This window comes from Drosophila arizonae, chromosome 2, assembly GCF_054131065.1.
Source record: "Drosophila arizonae isolate 15081-1271.41 chromosome 2, UAZ_ARI_1.0, whole genome shotgun sequence".
Lineage (NCBI taxonomy): Eukaryota > Metazoa > Arthropoda > Insecta > Diptera > Drosophilidae > Drosophila > Drosophila arizonae.
The window spans coordinates 21,116,237-21,129,870 of record NC_142922.1 but is presented as its reverse complement, the minus strand read 5'-3'; the positions used below and the strand labels follow the sequence as shown (position 1 = coordinate 21,129,870).

Here is a 13,634-nt window from a genome sequence, read left to right as displayed (position 1 = left end):
TATTCCAATAGTTTGGCTTTTTTGATGACCCACATAACAACGCGCCCGAAGTGTGTTTGAAATTATTTGATATGAACAATATTATTTAGAGTATATATTTAGTTTCGTTTCTTAATTACAGCAGAATCCGGTTGTATTGACTCCGCTTGTAGCGTGTGGTCCCCACACTAACTTATATGATTATTTTTCGGGTATAACGACGGCTCCTTGAGTGTCGTTATAACCAGATTCTATTGTATTTGATTTAGGCGATATTTTTGATAGTAGATATTTAAACAATATAATACGATAATATATCGAAAAATGCATACAATTGTTTTATTATTTACTAAGGAACTATATATATATGTACCTATATCATAATAAATTGAAAATGAGTTTATGAGATGCGAAATTACCCAAAGGCATCGTACATTCCATCAGTGTAACGAGCTGCTCTACAATCTACAATTACGAACGACCTCCCAGAGTCCTTCGGCATCAAGAATTATACTGCCAAGCATCTGTTGTGATTTTGAACCCTGACCTCATCTAGAGGAACTTTTCCTTTTACTTAGTCAACAAACTTTCAAGCGATTCAGAAGCTTACAAAACTTTTATCAGAGAAAATTAAATTAGATTCCTTCATTAATGAGAAGGTTAAGAAATGTGTAAAGAAAATTAAATTTATTGATTTCTTCACTTTCGTTGACCCACATTGAAGGGCTGTGGCGCAGCACTGAAACGTGTCATAAATATATGTGTCAAAAGTGCCAGCAGAAATCCTATTTCGTAATCCCGCACAGAAACAAAAGCAAGCAAAATGACAATAATTCGATTCGCAGTTCCGCATCGACGATAAACAAATGGCCTAATGCGTATCAAATGGCCAAAATGGACAAATGGCCAATACCAAAGCGTAGACAAGTTCCGTACTGATTTCATGTATCGAAATTTGACACAATACGCTGAAAAATGTACGTGCCCTGGACCTGGGTCCGCCATGGGCCATGTCTTGGGTCTGGCTTTCATGTGCTGTTCGCGTAAGAGTTGCCTCCGCGCATACTAATTGAGGGAAACAAAAGTTATTTTCATTGGTCGTCGATAATGCAACTTTGATCAGCGCGCTGCGAGCGGGGGCTTGAGTGATGGCGGTGCTGCGGGGTCGGAGGCGGAGTGTACGAAGTGTTCGTATAGCCGGTATGGAAAGCGAGAAAGCTTGCATGTGGGGCTAGGGCTAGGGCTAGGGAGTCTCTGGGCTGGTCAACCCAGATATCAAAAAGCCGATCCAACACAGTTTGGTGAAAAACTTTGGACACCCCGAAGAGCCAGAGCCAAGGTTCGGCAACGGCTTTCGTCAGCCCGACGCTGCTGCGCGCTGCGTGCTGCTGCCGCTGTCCAAAAATATATCGGTGCGCTCCAAAACTTATGTCGAGTGCAGTGACTACGGCTCCTCTGTCGCGTCTCTCAGTATAAAATCGTCGGTAGTGGCACAAGTGCTCAACATTGTCGTCGCATCGGCATCGCAGTGAACACTACGCGCTCTGGTAGTGTATATAGGCATACTTATATATAGATAGTATATATACATATATTGCAAGTGGATATTTGAAAATCTTGTCAAGATGGCACAACGTTTCAAATCCTTCATCGCGTTCGGTAGTGTGCTGCTGCTGGCGGCGTCTGTTCAGGGTGCTGCCATTGATAATGCGGTCACGCCCCGCATCCACAGCTCGGATGAGCTGATCTCGACCATTGTGGATAAGTGCTTCCATGCCAATGCCATGCATTGCCTGAAGGAGAAGGTGCTCACCTATCTGGACACGGTCGCCAACGTTGAGGAGGAGGTCAGCGGTCGCGCCTTCAATGATGATGTCATCGATAAGGTCATCGTCGATCGTCTGGCACGCATTCTGCGCACCAACGAGCTGCGTCTCCAGCTGCCAGAGACCTTCTTCGCCAGCTCAGTGATTTCCTATCGGTCCGATCGTGGCTTCGACCTGGAGTTGCCCAAAGAGGAAGGTGTGTCAGCTTCGCTCAGCTCTTTGCTTTCAGCCAGATTTGTAATCTCAACTGTCTTTCCCATTTGGCAGGCCGTGCTGAGAAGAAGAACAAGGACAAGCTCTTGCTGCCTCTGTTGCTGCTCATGAAGTTCAAGCTGAAGGTCATCATGCCCATTCTGTTGGCTCTGGTCAGTCTTAAGGCCACCAAGGCTCTGATCCTGTCCAAGATCGCCATCAAGTTGGTGCTTGGCTTCCTCATCTACAATCTGATCCAGAAATTGGGTGGCATGAAGATGAACATGGTGCCCATGCCACCACCAATGCCAGCAGCTGAATACGGTGTGCCAAGCACCACTGCCTCCTCGTACGATCCCAGCAGCTGGGAGCCCATGAGCGGTGGCCCATATGCCCGTTGGGACTCACAGAATCTGGCCTATAGCTCATATCACCCCAGCAGCTCCTCCTCGTACAGCTCCGGCTCATCGTCCGGTGCCTCCACCTCGTCCAGCTACAGCAACTCATCTTAGATCTTAGATCACACTGCCGCTGTTAATGTACATACCAAGGAACTGAGTGCCGCACCATCTGCCCGCGGGGGCGTGGCACTTTGAGTAAGCAGACCAAATGGAACCGGAACATGCCTAGGCCATAAAACTAGTTGTTAAGTTTAAGCGCTCGACTTTTAGCCATTCTATTGATTTCCATCTACTCCATCTACCATCTTCCGCTTCCTTTCACGCTTCTTCTCTATCGCTTCTTCCTAACTGCTTTCGCTTTCATTTCTCTGCATTTTCCTCTAGCTAAACCCTTCTCCTTCTTACCCTTCAGAGATCGACCAAAAATCAAGAAAATTAATTGAAATATTATTTATTTAATTTATTAAAAATTGCAAAAATTGAAAAGTAAATATGGTTTTTTAATTTTATATAATGTCGTGAATGCATATTTGTCTACAGAAAAATGCTTAAAGCACCGAAACCTGTTTAGTTTTGACTAAGCTATGAATGCAAAATATTTCTAATTTTTTACCAAGCACTCAATAAATATACCAGAAAGTAATTTACTTAAAAATTTGAAAAATAAAAACAATATTTATTTATTATACAAGGTGAGCTTTGCCCATCACGAAAGTAGCTTTAATTTTCGTAAAATTATCGCAGTTCTGATTATATAGGTAGTTATTAGGAAGTTCAAATTATATTTGATCACATTATTTACATAGGCTCTATTCAAATAATAATACACCTTGTTTCGATGCACTTATTTTCTATATTAGCCGGATATATTAAATACGTAACAAATAAATAATTTTAATTTGATGACTGCAGATCAAACAAATCGATTTGCCTAATTTGCAACACTTAAATTTGATTGCAAAACTAACATTCGTGATACCCTAGATAACCTTTTCTATAGTTACTATAGCTGTCGCCAGTTTTCAAGTGGTAAAGAGCTAAGTTTTGAAACACAATGCAAGAGCTACAATAGAGATATTAGCCAGCACTTGTCGGATTTAATGTTATGAGTTAGCATGTTAGAAGCTCAGCGCCAATTACCTACACATTGAATAAAATAGAACTAAATGACCTACTAACTGTTTCTGGCATATATATACATACATTATAACTTTCATGATTTATTTTTGTCGGCTTTTATTTTTCCCAGAGTCACGCAAATTTCGGAGCAAAAATTGCGTTGACACACGCTAAGCTTTTCAATTTAAGCAGCTAACAGAGCACCGTAATACTAAAACAAGATTATAATCTATTCCCAGATATTCAAGCTTATTTCTGTTTGTTTTCATAACTTAAAGTAATTATTATAAGGACGAATTCCGGTAGGGATATGGGCTTTAGTTTGTTAAATCTTACATTCAATTAAGGAAATGATAATTATGTTAAATATATTATTTTGTCCTAGCACTAGGTGTATTATTTATGTTTCTATTTTTCATAAACCTAATTGAATGCCTAAAATCTGAATTTCCATGCCTTAATAATATATATATATATATATATATATATATATATATATATATATATATATATATATATATATATATATATATATATATATATATATATATATATATATATATAAATTAATAATATGAACTTCATATACATAATATAGTAATAATAATATATAATATAATAATAATATAAATTTCGAAGCAATTCTTAGTCATTGAAAATTTCAATTTAAGACAACTTCTATCCTGCATATATAAAGACCAGCGGTGCTGAGTAGATGCGTTTCCTAATGCAAAACTTCTGTTTATCCTACCTATTATGGCTAATGAATTTTTGCTTTCAAGAATATTAATAATTAGTTTGCCTGTTTTCTTAGATTTTATACCAATTTTTGGTTCAGATAGTCGATAATTGTTATTATTATTATTATTATTCTTATTATTATTATTATTTTTTTTTTTTTTTATTAAGCATTATCGATCAGATTTTTGAAAGTTGTTCTCAATTATATATATTATCAATTATATTAACTGAAACTATGCTAAACTTCATTTGGTGAGATTTTAAGAAGACAATAGAGTCCAGCCCAACATAAAAAGGTAAGGTAAATAGTTTCAGTAATATAGAAATTAGCTATATTGATGCACAGCTGATGATGCACATGCCGTAACAAGTAATGATCAGTTGGATATAGATACTTATAGCCAAAGTTTATAGTGTTACATAGCTAGTCGTCCAGCCTATATACCCAATCTAGCGAAAATGCATATTCAATCATAACAGCCGTATGCTTATCCAGTCAGACACTTTGCCATGGGCTTAAAGACCAACAGCTGTTTTAGCACAGCCCGAGTCGAGCGACAGACTGGGCAAACTGGCCACCAGACCTAGACCGAGACAGCCGGTTTTTCAGCAATAATGCAATCTGGGTTGGCCGGGGTGCGAGCGCCTACATAAAGCGCTGCCACAGCCAGATATCGGCCAGTATCGATGCTTAAACCGAAATGTGGACCAATCGCACTCGCTTGCTCTGCCTCTGGCTGTGGCTGTGGCTGTGGCTGTGCCTGGGCAAGGGCCATTGCCTGCCGGAAACTGGAAAGATACGGGACACAGATGTGAGCAAGTTCTTCAGGCACCTGGACGTTATACCCGATGTCATAGCCGTCGGCCCGCAAGACTTTCTCAATGTAAGTTCAACTCCAACAGAGGAGACAATCACAATAGAGACAATCACTCAGTCGTGTCTCTCCGCCTCCTGGCTAAACAGGTTACATATCCGGGTAATATAAATGCAGATCGAGGCGTCCAGCTGCAGGCCTTGCAGGTGAGGGATGAGCCGAAGGTCAACTGGATTGCCGGCAAGGATTACTACTATACGCTCATACTGACCGATCCGGACGTGCCCTCGAAGGTGCCGCCACAGCCCAATGAGTATCTCCATTGGCTGGTTGTCAACATACCCGGAAAACAAATGGCCCTCGGCGATGTGCGCGTTGGCTACACCGGCGCCACACCCGCCAAGGGCAGCGGCCTGCATCGCTACGTGTTCCTGCTCTACAAGCAGCCAGACTATCTAAAGTTCAATCTGGAGCCTGTGCCCAAGCACAGCGACCAGGGCCGCCACAACTTCAGCACCAAGGCGTTCGTAAAGCAATACGAACTGGGCTTTCCTCTGGCTGGAAATTTCTTCACCTGCGAGTGGAGCACCGATGTGCCCGCGCTGCACAAGGCCAACCACGAGACTGAGGGGAGGCCGCTGTCGTTTTAGGTAATCAACGAACCAAGCCAAACCAAGTTGGCCGGTTTTTAAGTGGATTGCCAAAGAAATGCATAAATTAAGCTCAAGCTCAACTACGAACTCAGCTAACTGTCAAATCAGATACACTGTAAATATTTTCTATCCCAAACGAACAGAAATACATTCACAAACTGTCAGTCTGGCAAATTGAAAGCAACCAGAAATTTTACTGAATTCCTAGCTCGATAATCATGGCCGAGTTCTTTATGAAGCACAAGATTGTGCCCGATGTGCTGCAAGTGGCACCGATGCAGCTGCTCAAGGTGAGCTTCGCTAGATTCTAGTTAGTTGATTGATTTGCTCTCTCATAGCGTGAGGCATTCGCTAGGTAACCTATGCGGGCGGCGTGGAGGCGAACAGTGGCAATGAGCTGACACCCACCCAGGTGAAGGCCGCACCACAGCTCGAGTGGCCAACTGAGCCGGATGCCCTGTACACCGTGCTGCTAACTGATCCGGATGCGCCCAGCCGCAAGGAGCCCAAGTTCCGCGAATGGCATCACTGGCTAGTGGTCAATGTGCCCGGCAATCAGATCGACAAGGGCGAGGTGCTCAGCGCCTACGTGGGCTCGGGACCGCCGCAGGGCACGGGACTGCATCGCTACGTGTTCCTGGTGTTCAAGCAGCCGAAGAAGCTGTCCTGCAATGAGCCGCGCATTCCCAAGACTAGCGGCGATAAGCGTGGCAAATTCAATACGGCCAAGTTTGCGTCCAAATATCAGCTGGGCAATCCCATTGCCGGCAACTTCTACCAGGCACAGTGGGACGATTATGTGCCCAAGTTGTACAAACAGCTGTCGGGCAAGTGATAAGAGTTATTATTATTATTATTATAAGTAAATTCTGTATGGGTTTCTTTTTTCTTTGATAAATTGGCAAGTACACAATTGGCGTGCATTGTTGAAAAAGAAATAAATAAAATGTGTTATTAAACAAATTTCCACGAATGTTCAATCGCAGCTGCCGTCAGCAATGGCTGCTGCGTTTTATAAGCCCAGCCACAAGACGAACTGGTTTCAGTTGGGGACAGAGCTGCCTAGCGAGCAGTTCACGTTTACAACAATCTACGCCCATAAATAGTCGGAGTAAATTTCTGTTTAGCCTTGCGTAATTCATTCGGCACAACAATTAAAATGTTACTACTGTCTGTGGCATTGGTCTGCGTTCTCGCTGCTGTGCAATGCAACCCAGAAACGGACGCGTTCAAGTGGCAAGGCGTCGTGCCGGATGTAGTGTCCCAGCCACCCAATCAGATGCTAAAGGTGTGGCACAACGTTAAAAAGAAAGTTTCATACGCATAATTTGCATTTTTTTTTCTTCTGCTTGAAGGTCACCTACGACGATCGGCTTATGATTATGAACGGCGCCATTGTGACGCCCTCACAGGTGAAGAACACTCCAACTGTGGAGTGGCCAGCCGAACCAGAATCCTACTACACGCTCGCGATGGTCGATCCGGATGCGCCGAGCCGTGCGAGTCCCAAGCTGCGGGAATTCAAGCACTGGCTGGTGGTCAATATCCCTGGCAGCAATGTAGCCAAGGGTGAGGCGCTGGCTGAATATGTGGGCGCCGGACCGCCAAAGGATACGGGTCTGCATCGTTACGTCTTTCTAGTGTACGCCCAACCGAAGAAGCTCGTATTCTCCGGAACTCGCGTTAGCAACAAAAGTCGCCGCTCCAGGACCAAGTTTCATATCAAACAATTCGCAGAACATCATCGCCTGGGTCAGCCCATAGCTGGCACCTTCTTCATGGCGGAATACGACGAGTATGTGCCCATACTGAGCAAGCAGCTATCCGGTCGTTGAGCGACTTTGATGAGCCTCATATAGTTTTAAGATACAATTTGAATTCACATCGTTCGACATTATAGAAAATTGCAATTTAATTTTATTGGTTGTAGTTGAATGAATGAGGTTGCTTTTGTTTTACGTGATATCTTCTATTTGCCCGCTGCCGTAGCCAATGGATTGCGTAGCACTAGAATTACAGAATCGCCACGCAGAAACATTTTCGATATGAAGCGGTCCTTGTTGACGGGTTTCACCTTCTTTTTGCCCTTGCCGGTGCGCGGCAACTCCGTCCACATCTCCTTTACGTTCTCCAGGACCATGTTGCAATGGCGATCGAACGCCTTGACGCGGCCCAGCAGCTTTTTGTTGTTGCGGCAATTGATGAGTACCTGTGTGTTGTTCTTCACCGACTGTGTGAGCACCGACAGCGGGCCAGTGTTGAACTCCTCCTCCTCTTGGCGAGCCAGTTCCTCGGGGGTGAGCTCTGATTTGGGTTTAACGAGAGCCCTGCAAAAATGTTGTTTTTTATCAGTTGTTTGGTACAACAACAAGCATGCCGGCTGTATGTTAACGCAGTCCCGTACAGACGCTCTCTGCTGTTTTACTTACATTTTGATGTACTAATGGAACCAGTTTATTAATACGGTTAACGTCAATGAAAAATTGATACAGTAAATATTATTTACCAAAACGTTTGGTCCTCGCGGCTTTTTTCCGTGTCTACCAAATGCTATATAAACTATCGATACTTTATTTGAAACTATCGATGTTAACTCCGAAGCGTTGCCACCTAAGGCGAAATACAATTTATTTAAAAATAGTTCTTGAATAAATTAGATAAATAGACGGCGTATCTTATTCACCTACAAATGTTAATGCATTATTGCTCAACAATCAATGTTGATTTTACAAACTTATTGCTAAATGCACAAATATGTTCTTTTTGAATATATGGAATGATATGATTTATCACATGCGGTCACACTTTACCCACCATCATTTATTATTGTAAACAAAGGCACGTGCAGGATTTAGTTTTCGCAACTATTTTTATAGATGGCATGGCCGACGCAATTCCCGCTAAGAAACCCAAGATGAGTCCAAGTGAAATGCCGGCTCAGCCGGTAGCTGCCAATTGTGCACACTGGGTACAGCGCAAGAAGCGCTACTGCAAAATGGAACCGAGCAAGGGCAGTTTATTTTGTGGAGCACATGAGCCGCCGAGTGAGGGGACTGCAGAGAATGCTGACGCAGAGCGCATACCCTGCCCACTAGATCCCAAGCACACAGTGTTCAAGCGGAAGCTGGCGAAACACTTGACCATTTGCAATGCAAGAGATCAGATCAGCAACCTGCCCTACATACACAAAAATATAAATGCAGGCGAGGAACTGGACTCGGACAACCTTCAAGATATCTGTGAATATGAGAAGCTAAAACTGCACGAACTAGAGGATGAAGAGTTCTACAGGGTCATAGACAAAGTGAAGCAGCTGTACGACACTCATATAAACGGCAACATTGAGCAGCTGCAGCTGCAACATTCATCACTGGAAGAGCCCCTGAGCCACAGCGAATACGGCCCGGAGACACGCAAGCATCTGGTGCAAACATCTGCTTTACTGGGCATACTCGAGCAAGATCAACAGTTGGTTGACAACACTAGCTTCATTGAATTCGGCGCTGGCAAGGGCCAACTGGCCTTCTACTTAGCCACGGCACTTGAATCGAAGCAGTTGGCCAAGTCGCAGGTGGTGTTGGTGGATCGCCTCTCGCTGCGCCACAAGAAGGACAATAAGCTGACCAATAAGCAGCTGGTGCAGCGAATACGCGCGGACATTGCGGACCTCAAGATGTCCGAACTCCCAGAGCTGCAGCGTACCCAGCGCAATGTGGCGCTATCGAAACATTTGTGTGGCGCTGCCACAGATTTGACGCTACGCTGTGTGTTAGCCGACAAAGAGAAATGCAATACCGACTACATATTGATTGCCCTCTGCTGCCATCATCGCTGCTCCTGGCGGTCCTACGTGGGCAAGAAGTGGCTCCAAACAGCGGGCATCACACCACGAGACTTTGTCATCATCACCAAGATGGTGAGCTGGGCTGTGTGTGGCACTGGGATTAGCCGCGAGCGGCGCAAGGCCATGGCGGAGGCAGCCACACAGGAGGAGCCGCCCCAACAGGAGCCGACGCAGAGATTAAGCCGTGAGCAGCGCGAACTTATTGGCTATCAATGCAAACGTGTTCTGGACTACGGCCGTTTGGAGCATTTACGAGCGAATGGCTACCAGGCGTCCCTCAAGTTCTACGTGTCGCGCGACGTGACCTTGGAGAATGTAATTCTGTTGGCAAAGCGCGACACCCCAAAAGTGCAATAATTGTAATGCATATCTATTACACCATAGCCTTTATTTATGCTGAATATATATTAGAAACCTATTTTTTAAAGCTATGAAGATAGAAATGATTAATTTTCAAATTATTTGCCTCTCAGCCGAGTATTGCCGGTTTATGCTGGCAAATGAAGATACAAACAACTTTTTGTTTTCGTATTTCACTTTCTGCTGATCAGCTGTTTAGGCTTCCAATGCAGCAGCGTTTCCAGTGTGTACACTAATTATGCGCTGGTTTCTCTTTTTTGCAACCAGGGCTGCACAGCAGTGCGAACAGCTGTTGGTGAGTCAGTATTTGGAAACAATTTCGCCTCGTAAATATTAAATTGAGCGAGAAAACTAATTATAATAAAATTGTGCTACAATAATGGCTAACGAAATGGCGCACAAAATGAAGGCCATCAAATGCCCTACAGACGAACTGTCTCTGACAAACAAGGCTATCGTCAATATTGCCGATTTCACCGAGGAAGTAAAGTCAGTTTGGGTTCCATTTTTGTTTGTTTTTTGAATGATTTCATAAAATGACGCCAGCTCAATGGGGGCGTCACTAGTGAAGCTTATTTAATCACCGTTTTGTGTTTTATTTGCTGCATAACAGATATGTTGACATCTCGCCGGGACCTGGACAGCATTATATATTTGCGCTGGAGAAGATCGCCGATCTGCCACGTGGACATGTGGGTTTTTCTCTGGTGCAGCGCAAATGGGCCTCCCTCTCCATCAATCAGGAGATCGATGTGCGCCCCTATCGATTCGATGCCAGCTCTGACATCGTTGTATCGGTCTCCTTCGAAACGGACTTTCTGCAAAAGAAGACCATCACCCAGGAGCCCTACGACTCGGATGAAATGGCCAAGGAATTCATTATGCAGTTTGCGGGCATGGCATTGACGGTGGGTCAAACACTGGTCTTTCACTTCAAGGACAAGAAATTACTTGGTCTGGCGGTCAAGACGCTGGAGGCTGTAGATCCCAGAACCATAGGGGATGGTAAGGAGGCGAAAACGCGGAACGTACGATTTGGCCGGGTGCTAGGCAACACGGTGGTGCAATTCGAGAAGGCCGAGAACTCGGTGCTCAATCTACAGGGCAGATCCAAGGGCAAAATTACACGAAGCCCCATCATAAATCCCGACTGGGACTTTGGCAAAATGGGAATTGGTGGCCTGGATAAGGAGTTCAATGCCATCTTCCGACGTGCTTTTGCCTCGCGCGTCTTCCCACCCGAGCTGGTCGAACAGCTGGGCATTAAGCATGTGAAAGGCATATTGCTCTATGGACCGCCAGGAACGGGCAAAACTTTGATGGCTCGACAGATTGGCACCATGTTGAACGCACGTGAGCCCAAGATTGTGAATGGGCCACAGATTCTGGACAAATATGTGGGTGAATCGGAGGCCAACATTCGACGTCTGTTTGCCGACGCAGAGGAGGAGGAGAAGCGCCTAGGCCCGAACAGTGGACTACACATAATCATCTTTGATGAAATCGATGCCATATGCAAGGCACGTGGCTCGGTGGCCGGTAACAGTGGCGTACATGACACCGTGGTCAATCAGCTGCTGGCTAAGATTGACGGTGTGGAACAGCTGAACAACATACTGGTCATTGGCATGACCAATCGCAGGGATATGATTGATGAAGCGCTGCTTCGGCCCGGCCGCCTGGAGGTGCAAATGGAAATTAGCCTGCCCAACGAAGAGGGACGCGTTCAGATCCTCAACATACACACAAAGCGAATGCGCGAGTTCAATAAGATTGCCAGCGATGTGGACAATAAGGAGATTGCAGCATGCACAAAGAACTTCAGCGGCGCTGAGCTCGAGGGTCTGGTGCGTGCTGCTCAGTCCACGGCCATGAATCGCCTAATCAAAGCCGACGCCAAGGTGCACGTAGATCCCGAGGCCATGGAGAAGCTAAAAGTAACGCGCTCCGACTTTATGCACGCCTTGGAAAATGACATCAAGCCCGCATTCGGTGCAGCTCAGGAGATGATTGAGAACATGCTCGCCCGCGGCGTCATCAACTGGGGCCCGCCGGTGACCAGTGTACTGGAGGATGGCATGCTGTATGTGCAACAGGCGAAGGCAACGGAAAGCTCCGGCTTGGTATCCGTGCTCATCGAGGGTGCGCCCAACTCGGGCAAATCGGCGCTGGCCGCCAATCTGGCAAAGATGAGTGACTTTCCATTTGTCAAGGTGTGCTCGCCTGAGGATATGGTAGGCTTCACCGAGTCCGCCAAGTGCTTGCACATACGCAAGATATTCGATGATGCCTACCGCTCCACGCTCAGCTGCATTGTGGTGGACAATGTGGAACGTTTGCTCGACTACGGACCCATCGGACCGCGCTACTCCAACCTAACACTGCAGGCCTTGCTGGTGCTGCTCAAGAAACAGCCACCGAAGGGTCGCAAACTGCTCATCTTGTGCACCTCAAGCAGACGCCAGGTGCTTGAGGAGATGGAAATGCTATCCGCATTCACCTCCGTTCTGCATGTCCCCAATATATCCAATCCCGACCATGTGCTTACAGTGCTGGAGGACTCCGATCTATTCAGTCCCGAAGAGCTGCAAGTGATTGGCCGCAAGTTTAACGGTGCACGCGTATGGATTGGCATTAAGAAGCTATTGGCACTAATTGATATGGTGCGGCAATCGGAGCCGCAGTACCGAGTAACGAAGTTCCTTACCAAAATGGAGGAGGAGGGCGGATTGGAGATGCTGGCGAGGCCGCAGTAGCTACCGCCCTTAGGGGAACTGCGAATGTCAGTTGTGGAGCTCAACGATGCTTTCTGAAGCGTGTCCAAAAATAAACTGCACCAACGAATCAGCTCGAATAGAGATTTGTAATACATTTTATAAACCGAAAGACCATTTATCAAAGAGCTAGATACAAGTACGGAACCGACCAATAACACAACAATAACAACAGTAAATAAGACAAAAGAAAGTTTATAAACATTCCGCACAAATCCCAACGACTAGTCCACTTGAGCCTTGTCGCATCCTTGTCAAACCCTTGGCATAGTCGTGACTATTAGATAGTTGAATAGGAGCTACGTTACCCTTGTAGTTGTATCTTTATGTAGACGATGTATCTATTGGAAGCCCATTTTAATGTGAATTTGAATTTGTTAGAACTGTACATTTTTGTTTATAAGCAAAATATATAGGCCAAGAGACCGTAATGATTACAATAGCAGCCCTCAGCTATAGTAGATAAATAAACTATAATTAACATGGAAAAACCTCTACTAAGTTGTAATCAAACTCTGTTAACTTCCAATTATGTAATTGTAATTGTAATAATTGAGTATGTGGCATTAGCCTATAGCTTCCTTGCATAGAAATGCATGCCCTCCTTAGGATTGTTAGATGTAGGAGCACATCCTGCATTGCTTCGCTGTTAAGTTCAAAGAAGTTAAACATTAATATATACTATTGTCTTGTAGAAGAAACAATCCACACTATAAACAATTTATACAAGTGTTTTTAATTGTCTATTGATATATACATATATGTATGTGTACTTTATATGAAGAATGTATTTTGACTTACAATTTTTGGAGATTATTCGTCAACTTTGATATGCGAGGTTCGATCGCTTTGATCGTTTTGATACACTAGCGCCGCCACTGCGCCACGGCGGCCAATTTTTTAACTAACTCGAGTCGCCCCGCACAAAAG

The 13,634-nt window shown here is 44.8% G+C and overlaps 7 protein-coding genes across 7 annotated transcripts; 6 read left to right on the top strand and 1 right to left on the bottom strand.

Annotated features, from left to right (window-relative positions):
- Positions 1–1,420: 1,420 nt before the first annotated feature.
- Osi20 (DUF1676 domain-containing protein Osi20) lies at positions 1,421–2,889 on the top strand. Its single transcript, XM_018002908.2, has 2 exons — positions 1,421–2,001; positions 2,073–2,889. The coding sequence occupies exons 1-2, from the start codon at positions 1,605–1,607 to the stop codon at positions 2,507–2,509; spliced, it is 834 nt and encodes a 277-aa protein (XP_017858397.1). The 5' UTR covers positions 1,421–1,604; the 3' UTR covers positions 2,510–2,889.
- Positions 2,890–4,918: 2,029 nt separating this feature from the next.
- On the top strand, positions 4,919–5,906 carry LOC108609165 (protein D1). The gene is made up of 2 exons (XM_018000890.2): positions 4,919–5,142; positions 5,223–5,906. The coding sequence occupies exons 1-2, from the start codon at positions 4,960–4,962 to the stop codon at positions 5,721–5,723; spliced, it is 684 nt and encodes a 227-aa protein (XP_017856379.1). The 5' UTR covers positions 4,919–4,959; the 3' UTR covers positions 5,724–5,906.
- LOC108609176 (protein D2) lies at positions 5,877–6,689 on the top strand. The gene is made up of 2 exons (XM_018000903.2): positions 5,877–6,016; positions 6,082–6,689. The coding sequence occupies exons 1-2, from the start codon at positions 5,945–5,947 to the stop codon at positions 6,559–6,561; spliced, it is 552 nt and encodes a 183-aa protein (XP_017856392.1). The 5' UTR covers positions 5,877–5,944; the 3' UTR covers positions 6,562–6,689.
- A 64-nt stretch (positions 6,690–6,753) lies between these two features.
- LOC108609274 (protein D2-like) lies at positions 6,754–7,641 on the top strand. Its single transcript, XM_018001029.2, has 2 exons — positions 6,754–7,014; positions 7,082–7,641. Exons 1-2 carry the CDS (start codon positions 6,886–6,888, stop codon positions 7,559–7,561), a joined length of 609 nt encoding a protein of 202 aa, XP_017856518.1. The 5' UTR covers positions 6,754–6,885; the 3' UTR covers positions 7,562–7,641.
- On the bottom strand, positions 7,619–8,315 carry SmD2 (small ribonucleoprotein particle protein SmD2). Its single transcript, XM_018001030.2, has 2 exons — positions 8,156–8,315; positions 7,619–8,053 (listed from the first exon to the last, which is right to left on the bottom strand). Coding segments are annotated over exons 1-2 (360 nt in total). The 5' UTR covers positions 8,158–8,315; the 3' UTR covers positions 7,619–7,695.
- Positions 8,316–8,388: 73 nt separating this feature from the next.
- On the top strand, positions 8,389–9,988 carry LOC108609326 (tRNA:m(4)X modification enzyme TRM13 homolog). The gene has a single exon (XM_018001096.2). It carries the CDS (start codon positions 8,608–8,610, stop codon positions 9,925–9,927), a length of 1,320 nt encoding a protein of 439 aa, XP_017856585.1. The 5' UTR covers positions 8,389–8,607; the 3' UTR covers positions 9,928–9,988.
- A 209-nt stretch (positions 9,989–10,197) lies between these two features.
- Positions 10,198–13,424, top strand: Nsf2 (N-ethylmaleimide-sensitive factor 2). The gene is made up of 2 exons (XM_018000681.2): positions 10,198–10,419; positions 10,544–13,424. Exons 1-2 carry the CDS (start codon positions 10,310–10,312, stop codon positions 12,684–12,686), a joined length of 2,253 nt encoding a protein of 750 aa, XP_017856170.1. The 5' UTR covers positions 10,198–10,309; the 3' UTR covers positions 12,687–13,424.
- Positions 13,425–13,634: the final 210 nt, after the last annotated feature.

Excerpts from the sequence above, each read along its gene's own strand:
- Nsf2 (XM_018000681.2), top strand. The coding sequence starts at position 10,310 with ATGGCTAACGAAATGGCGCACAAAATGAAGGCCATCAAATGCCCTACA. Across the intron at positions 10,420-10,543 it reads GATTTCACCGAGGAAGTAAA|ATATGTTGACATCTCGCCGG; the intron begins GTCAGTTTGGGT and ends GCTGCATAACAG.
- LOC108609274 (XM_018001029.2), top strand. The coding sequence starts at position 6,886 with ATGTTACTACTGTCTGTGGCATTGGTCTGCGTTCTCGCTGCTGTGCAA. Across the intron at positions 7,015-7,081 it reads CACCCAATCAGATGCTAAAG|GTCACCTACGACGATCGGCT; the intron begins GTGTGGCACAAC and ends TTCTGCTTGAAG.
- Osi20 (XM_018002908.2), top strand. The coding sequence starts at position 1,605 with ATGGCACAACGTTTCAAATCCTTCATCGCGTTCGGTAGTGTGCTGCTG. Across the intron at positions 2,002-2,072 it reads GGAGTTGCCCAAAGAGGAAG|GCCGTGCTGAGAAGAAGAAC; the intron begins GTGTGTCAGCTT and ends CCCATTTGGCAG.
- LOC108609165 (XM_018000890.2), top strand. The coding sequence starts at position 4,960 with ATGTGGACCAATCGCACTCGCTTGCTCTGCCTCTGGCTGTGGCTGTGG. Across the intron at positions 5,143-5,222 it reads GCCCGCAAGACTTTCTCAAT|GTTACATATCCGGGTAATAT; the intron begins GTAAGTTCAACT and ends CTGGCTAAACAG.
- LOC108609326 (XM_018001096.2), top strand. The coding sequence starts at position 8,608 with ATGGCCGACGCAATTCCCGCTAAGAAACCCAAGATGAGTCCAAGTGAA.
- LOC108609176 (XM_018000903.2), top strand. The coding sequence starts at position 5,945 with ATGGCCGAGTTCTTTATGAAGCACAAGATTGTGCCCGATGTGCTGCAA. Across the intron at positions 6,017-6,081 it reads CACCGATGCAGCTGCTCAAG|GTAACCTATGCGGGCGGCGT; the intron begins GTGAGCTTCGCT and ends GGCATTCGCTAG.